The sequence below is a fragment of the Columba livia genome, chromosome 25, assembly GCF_036013475.1.
Source record: "Columba livia isolate bColLiv1 breed racing homer chromosome 25, bColLiv1.pat.W.v2, whole genome shotgun sequence".
NCBI classification, from domain to species: Eukaryota; Metazoa; Chordata; class Aves; order Columbiformes; family Columbidae; genus Columba; species Columba livia.
Genome location: NC_088626.1, coordinates 373,864 through 385,887, shown reverse-complemented (window position 1 = coordinate 385,887; position 12,024 = coordinate 373,864). Strand labels below are relative to the sequence as shown.

Genomic DNA, 12,024 nt, shown 5'->3' with positions numbered 1-12,024 from the left:
GAGAGCACTGCCATTTTAGAGCCTGGTCTCTTGTGGCACAAACGAAAAGCGGGTGCCAGCTTGCAGGTATCTAAATCTGCGGTGCCTGATAACTCTGGGAGCATCTCGGGACCTCCGTGTCCTCTGAAGAAAAGCCAGCCGCGAGTTAACTACGGGCTGCGTTTGACACAGGAGCAGTTTTAGAATGCGAAGACCCGTCAGGTCACCCCGAGGGCTGCCCGGGCACCACGGAGCAGCAGCAACCAGAGTCACGCCGCTTCTCACCGACGAGACGGGGAGCAGGTCGGCTCTGACCCATTTGGGGTCTGTCTGGTTCTCGGCCACCGCGTCCGTGCGCCGAGGTCCACGCGCAGACGTGGTTTCTTGTTAGACGTCACAAAGCTCATTAGAGGGCCGTGTTCCAAGTCTATGTGAGCATGGCCACTGTACCTTTCACAGTCTGTAATTAATAACTCGGTAAAAATACTGCGAGATTCAGTTGTTAAGGGATGGATTGCATCTGCAATTACCCTGCGTGCAACATAAAAGTTCCACTAAAATTTTAATTACTGTGTGAAGGAGCTTTTGGATTCCTTTGGCAAAACTTGCGTGCTTCTCCTTTTAATTAGAAGATATCTCACTAAATATTGATAGCATTAAGTCACAGTCACACGCCCACAGATGTGAAATGGTTTGGATGCTGGGAACCTCATCAGCAGCTCTCACACCAGCCCCAGAACACGGGAAAGAGCTGGATGAATAATTCACTGTGAATCAGCCCCTTACAAATTTAGTCTCGTTTTACTGCCCGACCAGCGGCTGCGAGCTGGTCCAGTTCCTCAGGTCTGCTTGTTCACTGGAATGCAACTGAGGACGACGACTGCAATGTGTTAGAACTGCAGACGGAGCCCAAAGGTCCGCGAGGAGCCTTTGGGACCCACCGGCCCCTGCAGGAGCACGGGGTGCACCCGCAGCCCCGGCACGGAGCAAATGCCCAATATTTACTATCAGCATACTTTTTTCCAGTGCAATAACATTTGAATAACTAAAAATGCAATTACTGTTGCTGATGCACACCGTATTTCTTGTGTAGTTCATTGAAAATTATTTCCAGTTACTTAGCATTTCAGCTCAACTAAATGTTACCTCTGGGTACCTGATCATCTGTGGCTGTAACAGGAAAAATGTTGTAGCGCAGAGTCAATGACTCACGAAGCAGCTGAGCAAACAGGGACTTAAACTATACCCACGTTTTCTGAGCGGAGCTTTTTGGCCGGGCAGCCTCCGTCCACGGGGTGCAGCATGTAATAGAGGCGGACCTTGCTGGCGTGCTTCCGACTCTGCGAAAACAAAACAAAGCACAAGGAGACGCAAGATTTGAAGTTACAACAGCAAGAGGCTCTATTGCTGTGCATACAACACCAATCCGCAGCAAGACCTCACATCCCCTTGATATATATACCCAATGTGGAAGGAGAAAAGGGGAAAGACCCAGGTGAGGCACGTTTGCAGTTCACCGTGGCCTCACAGAGCTCCCTGCCGGGCCGGAACGAACAGGGGACGACCGTGACACCTGCATCAGCAGGAGAAACGGTCACCCCGCCGCCCTGCGCGCCGCGCTGCAGCCCCTCGCGGACACAGCGGGAGGGAAGGCGGCAGGGGAAGAGCAGCGCTTGCTCTCGGACCATTTCCATAGCGGGAGAGATGGAAAGACGCGGGTCACTGCGCTGCAGAGACAGGACGGCATCGCCAGCGACCCGATGCACATGTGCAAATACAAATCCACAGCTCCCACACTTACGGAAGAATAGATTGTAAGGGGTATAAACCGTCATTTCTAGGAAAGAAGCCCAGTGGCCGCCCGGAGGAGACCCTTCCCACGAGGGACGCGCCGGGCACTCCCACCCTGCCTGACCAGAGGGGAGGATGAGGAGGGCCGGAGAGATGTCCTGGGCATGGCAGCGCCAACCAGGCGATCTGGGGACTGGCAAAACGTGGACAAGATTTAAAAGCTTCTGCAGCAGGAGCGCAGACACAACCGTCCCCAGCACCGACCTGCAGCGGCTCCGGCTCCCGTGTCCCAGCCGGCGGAGCGGGAGGAGGGGCTCACCGCTCAGTACCTGCATCCAGAGCCCAGGCCTGCTTGGCACCCACTATCATGCAAATGTTTTCTCTGAATCTCCATTTCTGATTGCCTCACAGAACAACGGCACCATATTATAATTTCAGAGCACGGGTTTGCAATTTGAAAATATTAAATTATAATTACCATGTTCTGGAACATTCTTTTTCCTGTGGTGTGAACCTGGAGCTAAGTTTGCAGAGAGCTGTATTTGCATGCATAAACGTGAGCATGCAATAATTTTTTTAATAGAGCAAATCAGTCAAGACAAATACGTCAAGTGCCTTTCCCTAAGCCGCCTTCCTGCGTGCGTTAGAAATGCGAGCCAGAGCGGAGCGCAGGAAACCCCGCAGCTCCAGCTGTCGGTGACGAGCGGCCGGACGGCGCCGGCGCGATGCACAAACGACAGGACACGCGTGGGAACGCCTGGGGAGCCCCCGCCAACCCGCGCACCGCGGGCAGAGACTCACACGCACGGCAGAGACGACGGGGCCACAGACTTCCAGCTGATTCCTCCCCCGAGCATCGACGCCCTGGGAGCACCCGCCAGCCCGGACCGCCCCTCCCGCCGCCCTGCGTGAGCCGCCCCAGCGCCGCGGTGAGCCACCCCAACGCCTCGGTGAGCCGCCCCAGCGCCGCGGTGAGCCACCCCAACGCCGCGGTGAGCCGCCCCAGCCGCGGTGAGCCGCCCCAGCGCCGCGGTGAGCCACCCCAACGCCTTGGTGAGCCGCCCCAACGCCGCAGTGAGCTGCCCCAGCGCCTCGGTGAGCTGCCCCAGTGCCGCACGGCGCCGCTCGCGCTGCCTCCACCCGCTCAATTCAGAGGGTGAAAACTCCGTGCGGTTCTTCGTTGCCTTTTCTGTGAGATGAAAAGGCAAGATTTTAACAGTAATCATTGCTAGTGTTCTTTTCTGTGGCGCTCAGCTGTGACATAAATGATATCCACATGTCAGCATTAAAAGGCAGTGAAGCTTCAGCCTCCTGTAAAACACCGCTCACCTTTATTTGTGCATTTGTTTGGATTTATGAAAGCTAAGGTAAAGACATAACTTACGCTTGGCAGAATTTGAAACTACATGGTTCCTCATGCAGCCTTATTACACCATGGTTATAAAAGTGGAGCTTAAAATCATCCCTGGCCTTTGCAAGCATGTAGTGAGCATCTCATTCCCTCTCGGGGAGCTGAGGTAGCGCAGCCCATTTGTCACCGATTTTATCTCTGGTATTTTCTACATTTACATGTGTATTTATCATCCTAACAGCAAGGCAAGAGCGAAGTGATTATTCTTAGCACGCTGCTCACTAACAGCCCCGCGGGTTCTCGCTTCCCCTCCACAAAGCAACTGGAATCTGCAGCTCAGAGTCACAAGAGGGCAAGTGCCGGGGGCGGCGCAGCCCAGCACGGCCGCGGCCACCGCGGGGGCCCCGGAGCTCCGGCCGGCTCCACCATCCATCGGACATCCCCGGTGTCCGCAGGCGCCCCGGGGGACGCCTGGGAGCGGCGGAGATGCGGGTACCACAGGAGCATCCCTGCCTCTTGGAAAGAGCCTGTTCACACAGCAGCTGCAGACTTCTGCACTGCAAGCTCATGTGCTATTTGTTGTAAGCAAGCTCATCAATAAAAGTAAACAAATGGATCATTTCTAGCTATATCAAATCTACTTGAACACAGAGGATTGTGGCAGAGGCAGCAGCGTCCTGGCAATTCAACCCTGAAACATAAAAGGGCAATGCAGAGCTAAATTGTGCTATGAAATGCAATTTGATTTTGCATAAATCAAGTTTTGCAGCGCAGTTCTGCCCAGGGCGAGCAGCAGCGCGGCAAGAGCAGAGACGATGCCGCGGCTGCGGGAGCCGCAGCAGCCGGCGGGACCCGGGGCTGGTTCCGAGGCAGCGGCCCCGTCACCCGGCTGCGCAGGCACGGGATCCCCCTCTGTGCCCCCTTCTCCAGCCAGACCCCCCTCTGTGCCCCCTTCTCCAGCCAAACCCCTCTCTGTGCCCCCTTCTCCAGCCAAACCCTGCTCTGTGCCCCCTTCTCCAGCCAGACCCCCCTCTGTGCCCCCTTCTCTTCTCCAGCCAAACCCCGCTCTGTGCCCCCTTCTCTTCTCCAGCCAAACCCCGCTCTGTGCCCCCTTCTCTTCTCCAGCCAAACCCCGCTCTGTGCCCCCTTCTCTTCTCCAGCCAAACCCCGCTCTGTGCCCCCTTCTCCAGCCAAACCCCTCTCTGTGCCCCCTTCTCCAGCCAAACTCAGCGCACCGGGCAGAGACCCCGCTGGGAGACGGAGACCAGAGCTGTAATGGCAGCCCCAATGGCTGAGGCTTCTCTTCGTTTATAATAAGTCCCTTTTCAGAAGCCTGTTGGTTGGATTATTAATCCTTTTAGTGAGTACTGTGTTGATTTTTTTGTACGCTGGCAGTTCCTTAATTAAATTGCCATGAAGCATGCAGTCATGCGCGTACACCAGCTTTATCATCTGTATTGGCCCCACTTGTGATCTCGCCACAAGAGATGAAGTTATCTCGGCCAGAGCCCGTCCTCCAAACCCCCGCAGAGCAGCAGTGACATCGTCCCCAAGGCCCCGTCCCGCAGCCCCGCTCCGGGCGCTCTGCTCGGGGCCACGCCGAGCCGGGGGCTCCGCTGCGCCGTCGCGGCCCCACGAGGGGTCAGCGGTGCCGACGCTGAGCCGGGGCCCGGCCCTCGCCAAGCACTTGATGGCAAATTACTGGACCCGCTGACTCAAAAAACCCAACGTTCCCGATTTTGTAATGGCCGCCTAACAAACTTCCACGTTTCTGCTGGAATGGAACCAATTTATTCCTCATTCTGTGATATAACAACATCCTCTGCTTTTTCAAAACACAGAGGACGGGGTATTTTCAGCAAGCGCCTTCCCTTTCTGCCTCCTCTGCCCACTCGACCGGCACCCACCACCGCCGAGATCCCGCTGGCGCTGCAGAGACAAACTCCCATCTGTTATTCCAGACGCTGCTGGGTGCCAATGTCCTTTTTCTCCCTTTGTAAGTTTTGCAAAGCCTCATTTATAATTTATGGTCATTTCTATCCACTTCCTCTTTTTCCTCCGTGACTTAATTTTTTAAAAAGCGTCTCCTCGTGCCTGTGACTTTCCGGGCACACAGATACGTGTCTGTAATTCCCAGCTGCACCCAGCTGAATTTTCACCCCATGAGGCGGCTTCTTCAGAGCAACAGGTAGATGTATTGCAGGTGTGGACATTGATTTGATACACATAAAGGTGATTACTAATGATCTATTCAGCCAAGCAGCCACTAACTCATTTGGTTTTCTCTAAACCCGCTACCATACCTCCCTGCTCGCCGAGCCAGCTCCAAGCGCGGGGCCCCTCACCAGGGACACCGACGCAGACGGGTGCACGTGGCCGGGAGCCCCCAGCAGCTTCGCCCAAATCCCCATCGCTGCAATATTAAAAATGCAAAAAACAGGATTTGAGAAGCTTCAAGTCAAGCAAACAGCAGCGACCGGCTGCGGTCACACGAGGTCAAAGCATCCTGCCCAAGCCTGACAACTTCCATTACAATCAACATTGCCGTTGCTTCAGTCACCTTCCTAAGAGAAAAATCTCACCCGCTGGATCCTCCTTCCCAGCGTGAGCTGCCAAGGGAGAGGGGACACGGGGCAGTTTGCCCGCAGCCAGCGGACGCCGAGCAGCTGCAGCTCAGGGCTCTCGGATCAAGCTGTCGGGCACTGGAGCTGGAGGCAGATGGACCTCACTGCCGGCACAGAACCACCGTCCCGGCTGGACACAGAGCGGTTAAGGCACCACAACGTCCCTGCACACAGGCGCAGGGCAGCACGCACCGGCAGCCACTGCCCCCGTTGCATCCATCCACGTCCGAAACAAACCCCTCCCAGTGCACCAGTGCCGGTCAGCGCCGAGAGCCGCGCGGCTGGCGCAGCGTGTCGCAGGGCCTGCCACAGCGAGAGGCTGTGCTTTGAAACACCTGGAACCCACATCCACATGGGCTGCGAGTTTGAAACATCAAAGGAAAGTCCGAGTGAACACCTGGAACAACGAGGTGCCCTCCTGTGCGCCGGGAGCTGACCGGAGCTGCAGGGACCTCTGGGGACGCTCGGCTGGGACGGGCTGGTCTTGGGCAACAGAGCATCGTTTCATCCCTTGTGTTCCACGCAGGCTTAACGTGACGTCCCTCGTGCCTCTCCATTACTGCTACCCCCAGGGTCCCATTCCCCGAGCATTCTACTACTATGCTGAAAATACCTTTGAACTCTCAGCTATTTTTGGCCAGAAACGGGACTCTGCACAGAAGTGCCTTGGAAGGGAGCTCGACGATAGGGCTTTATCTGCTCTTGCTGCTATTTAGCGATAGATTTAGACATTGAGAGTGCATTAAAAATAATGCTTAGCCATTAACGTTGACAACAGAGCAGTAACACGGAGCCTTGTAAAGCACCACTGAACCTGCGTTGGTTTCCCGAAGCACGGTGTGACCCAGCAGCTGGTGCTGCGCGGTGACTCCGCACACCACGCCGAGCACAGGCAGCACGGTACCCACCACGGCACCAACACCCACCCAGCTCTTCCACGTACAACGGGTGGCCACGTTTGCCTCAAAATACCTTAATGGCTGCTGTAAGCACGACACGGACCAGGTACCAAGGCAAGGTCTACGTGTGCACACAGAGAGCAGAACAGCACCTCCATCGTCTTCGGAGCTGAACCACAGAAAAGTTTTCTTTAGCCTGTTTTTTTTAATCCTCAAGCCAAAGTTCTCCTACCAAACATCAGCACAATCTGCAGAATAACAGCAACATTTGGGCGGGCATCAAAAACCGGACAGCACGTGTGCACCACGGCAGAGCAGGTTATCAGATGTGGGAAGGACACAGGGACAACAGGCAGGACATGCCCTCCTCCTCCGTCCCCCAGGTATTCACGTGTCACTGTTGGCAAAGCACGCCAGGAGCCGGCCGGCGAGCAGCAGCGCGCAGGAGAGCGCTGCCAGCAGGCGCCGCGCTCCCCGCCACAACGCGCCCAACGCCGGCGGCCCCGCGGACCCCGGGCCGTCTCTATTTCAGCACGGCCCCTCCTCTCCTGCGCCCTGGAACACCTGCAGCCTCTCATGCGAGGAGCTGGCACCACACGGAACATTCCAGCTCCTCATGTTCCAGTGCAGCATTTATTTTGTTAAATAGAGTATGTGCTCTTGCACTGCATTAATATTTCAGACACAGGATTGCCTTTCTGAGCACACACATCTCGATCCTTAAGGCGCTAATGTGCCAATAGTAAACAATGTTTATTATTCCTTCAGACAAGCCATCACGTTATGCGCTTTCCCAGAGAAGGGCAGCCCGACTGGCAACAGATTAACCCGAGCACCATTCCAGCCCCGCGCAGACAAGGAGCATTGATGAGGATGGCGATAGCGCTCGCTCGCCTCGCTCCGCAGACAGGGCGAGCGACTCCGAGGGCGCTCCGCTCCGCTCCGGAGGAGCCAAAGGGCGCTCAGCTCCGGAGGAGCCAAAGGGCGCTCAGCTCCAGAGGAGCCAAAGGGCACAGCGCTTCATTTGTTCTCCCCATCTGCTCTGCATTTGAATGTTGATGAACTTCGCCTCTGCCCTCTCCCAGCCACTCGGCCCCACCACGAGCGCTTAAGCACCACTCCTTCATCTGCAAGGTGAACCAACCACACCTTCCTGGGCTTCTTTTCCAACAGACCCCGTGTACCTCGGAATTTCAAATGAAAAAGCAAAGCACCATGTGAACACCTGAAGCAATAAAGACAACAACAGAGAAAAGTGCTATAGCAGCTTAGGAAGCAAATGTGGTGATGAATATGCAGCTCAGGGTGGAATCTGAGAGCAACTTTGCATATTTGTTAGTTTTGCTGCAGGATTTTCAAGGAGAAACTTGAAAATAAATGTTAACATCTTCCTAATGGCTGTAAACACTTCACACAGGGATGAGGACTCGGAGCTAACTAAGAAAGCTTAGCTGTTGAAAACCGTGCAGCCCGTCTCAAAGAGCGGGAAGGAAGCGTTAATGGTGGGTGATTCAGAGAGCACCCAGCAGCAGAGGCTCCGGCTCCCGGGAAGGGGAGACGCAGGAGCACAGGGAAGGGAAAACTGCGGCACAGCGCTCAGTGGCACTGCAGCACAGCGCGCCTCCTCGCGCTCAGCAGCCCCGGCGCCGGCTGCCGCCCGCGCCCCTGCGCCCCGACCCGCTCCCTCCCGGCGCGGGGGCACAGCCCGCGGGGCGCCCCCGCCAGGGCTGCTGACGGCAGGGCGGCCGTTCGGCTGTTCTGTGCGACACCTTTGAGGGGCGAATGGCATCTGAACAGCAAAGCTTTGCTGACAGAAGCCACAGGAGCCCGGTGCAAGAGCCCCGTGCTCCGAACCGCGGCCTTTGGCGGCCCTCCCGTGTCCTCAAAGCAGGCTCTGCATGAGGTGCAGGCTCCGGGTGGCTGCCTTCTGCTCTCCCACCCACGGATGTCATTTAAAAACAAAAGAATTCAATCTTTGCATTTCAAAGTTGGGTTTGAATGGCACATGTGCCTGTGCCATCAAAGCAGAGCCAAAAGGTCGATGGCTGCGGGATGCTCGCGGTCTCTGGGGCTGGCGCAAAGAGGCCCGGGAGGAAGACGTGTGCCTCGCCACTTCATCCGCCCTCCCACCTTCACCCCCCCCAGCACCGGGAGGGGGCGGCCGAGGCAGGAGCATCGCGCACATCTGGGCACCCTCCACCAGCCAGCACTGCACATCTGGCCGCGATCGCCTGGAGCAAAACGCATCCGTCTGCCCTCTGCGATGCTCTGTCTCACCGGTCATGCCCCTGTCCTTGATCTCCACAGGGAAGGGAGAGCCGAGGCACGCGGGGACGCCCGGCAGCGCAGCCAGCTGCTGCCCAGCGGGGCTTGTACCAGGCACCCGTGTTTGGATGCTGCATTCCAGTACAGAAACAGGAGGGGAGCTTTCTGACACTTCAGGGGACAGATTAAGATATTAATTTGCTTTAAGAATTAAAATATTCAAATGCACAATCTTTGGGGCATTGACAACAACCAGTAAAATCCGTCCCACCTCCTTCTCGCCGCTGCGCAGAGTGAACCGGTATCTTTAACGCAACCTCCTGCGACACTCAGCACCACAGCGCAGAGAGCTCGTTAGGGCATTTTCTCATTTGCAAAGAACTGCAACCCTGCAGCTTCACTGCAACCAACGGCTCAGGCGAGGCCTGCCAGGGCGCACCCGGCGCTCTCGCGGGGATGGGAGGGACAGCGAGGCGCAGCAGATCCGTCGGACCAAGCCGGGACACGGTGGCACAGAACACATGAAATAAGGGCAGTATTTTGCTGTATGTCAAGCCGGGAGCAAAAACGTGCTGCAAATACCCTGATTCTTTTGTCATTTTTCCACTACACTTGCCCTTGGAAATAATACCGCTTAATATTGCACGACTGACATCAAGTTATTCTTTATTCCTGGCAAAATAGTACAAAAGAAAATAAGAGTTATTGGTTGATGATTCGGAGAAGGAGACAAGACAGTGATTGGAAGTGACTATTCCTGTTCGGCAAGATAAAAACATCCCATTTCATACGCTCCTTCCCCGTTTTCTGACAGAGAAACGTCTCACTCTGCAGGCACAAAGGAGCCGGGACTCCAGCGCCTGGCACAAAGGCTGCAGATCTACTGCAACGGCAGCAGACACATCCGCTGCCTACTGATGCAGCGGGAGCCGGTGCTTTGGGACAGGACGGAACTCGGGTTCATACCAGAAGTCACGCTGCGAATCCTGGTGTTACGAAAGTGAATATTCTGAGCACAGACGTGACCTGGTCTCCTGGCCGGGAAGACAAACACCTTCTGGGCAGGTGTCTGTGAAAAAACAGCCTCTGCATTCACGGGCAAACGCTCAGACCCGACTCCTTATGCAACAGCATCAGAGCAAGAATTATTCGCAGAAATTATTCTCCAATAATTTTCCATGATTAATGTACCTGGGAAAAAACCACATAGTGCTTGTCCAATGCCTGAGTAGAAAAAGAGGCCAAGTTCCCCTGCCGAGTGACTCACTACAAATCACTTGCTCGGGTGTCTGTCCAGCTCGTGTCAGGAAGAACCCGGGAGCGCTGCAGAGCGGTTTCCCTGCACATCTGCAGTCAGAGCACACGGCCGGGGAACCTCCGGCCCGGCTCGATGCTGCACCGCGCGGCCGGCAGCCCCGCGGCTGACAACAGCCGGTCCGGCCCCGCCGGGCCAGCGAGAGCCCGCGGTCAGGCCCCCACCACCCAGCACCGCCTTCCCCTGACACCTCGGGCGGATTTACAGCCCTTCACCGTGTCTGCAGCTTTCCTGGGATGGGGACACAGGGACAACGTGTGTGATGCTCCAGAGCGGTGAGCAGAACAGACGCTCCAAGGCACCGAGGCTCCTGTCCAGAGCAGAGGTGGCTGCGGGGACACAGCACAGCCACGGGGACACGGCACAGCCGTAGAGACATGGCACAGCTGCGGGGACACGGCACAGCCACGGGGACACGGCACAGCCGTAGGGATATGGCACAGCTGCGGGGACACGGCACAGCCACGGGGTCACAGCACAGCCACGGGGACACGGCACCTTCTGGCTGCGGGGCCCGCAGAGCAGCCCCGGGCAGCGCTGGACAGAGCCCGCTCGCTCTCCGTCCCTCTGCTCCGCTGGCACAGCCCGGCAGCGCCATTATTGTGCCAAATGTCGACAGCGTCTGCTGGGATTTCACGGGGGATGACAAACGAGCACAACACATCGCACTAGCAATATACAACAGAACAGCGTGTTGTTTTCCACCTTTCAAAAACATCTGCTATGAATTAATGATTCAGCTCATACCTACGGTTACAGGCGCAGAAGAGAAGCGATTGGCTGAGTACCCCATTGCTCCCCAGTCGCCGCTCCCGTTTCTGCAGCAATGCTTCTGCCTCCTGTAGACAGCCTGGCACCTGCAGCACCGCTCATCAAGACCTGGAAAATGTCCCTAAAACTGCAACGGCAGGCCGCTCCGCGGCAGCCGCCAGGGCCCTGCTGCACGGCCGGGCAGCGGAGCAGCACCCACGGGAGACGGCTCAGGAAACTCCCCGAAGCGGACATGGAAAGTGCCTTACGAGTCAATGTGCACTACTGCTCGCATTGCTTATTAATGCGGCACAGCATCCTCGGACACTGGACATTGATTAAGCTGCTTGTATGTCTGCACTGGCCACTCAAATGTCTCCCCACATATACATCACTAACCACTCGAACCAGACCAAAAGTTTGGGGAAACCTCACCTTCCAGGTCTGCCAACACAGGCTCTGATTTCGTTGGAACACTGCAGGCACCGAGCGTCTTGGTGTGACCAAAAGCAGCGGTGAATGCAGCAAAGCCACGCAGAACCCGCGAGTCCTTGGTCCCTCCTCATCCTGCTCCCGCGCCCCGCAGGGACCGGCCCGTGTCCCTGGTCCGTCCCCAGGGCTGCTCCGGAGCAGCTGCCCAGACTGGGACGGGCACTGCGTTTTACTTTCTCAAAGGATTTTTCACAGCAACATATCCCTCAGTAATTTCCTCCCTTGTTTAATAGGAACTTATTTAATTTTGTTTTGAAGATATGCAGTGCTGTTAATTGCTGTTCTAACGTGTCTCTAATATATCCTAATTGTTTATGGCTTGCCTGCCTCCTAAGTGCTTAAATACATTCACAAATACTAATCTATTCTCTGCACAGTGATTCCAACCTAGCAAAGCACAGTGTAGCACATTTAGTATAAAACCTTGAGTTTGCTTTGCTGAACTCTTAGTTGACGTCCTTGCCAACTACGTCCCTTTGAAAGCCAGCTCTCGGTCACGGCCGGACCGCAGCCGGACCTTGCAAACCCGGGCAGAACCGAACACCAGCCGCGCGGCAG

General features: G+C 56.1%; 1 protein-coding gene across 14 annotated transcripts in view; it reads right to left on the bottom strand.

Moving 5' to 3' along the window:
• Positions 1 to 12,024, bottom strand: part of ZMAT4 (zinc finger matrin-type 4) — a 101,840-nt gene that overhangs the window by 76,820 nt on the left and 12,996 nt on the right. For 13 of the 14 annotated variants that reach the window (XR_010467997.1, XM_065040813.1, XM_065040816.1 and 10 more), the window contains one exon: positions 1,230 to 1,319. The exons of the other annotated variant lie outside the window; for it this stretch is intronic. Coding sequence is in view for 12 of the 13 variants with exons in the window: in XM_065040813.1 (XP_064896885.1) it covers positions 1,230 to 1,319 (90 nt within the window). In the remaining variant the exon portion in view is untranslated. The remainder of the gene's footprint in view (positions 1 to 1,229; positions 1,320 to 12,024) is intronic. 14 annotated transcript variants of the gene reach the window in all.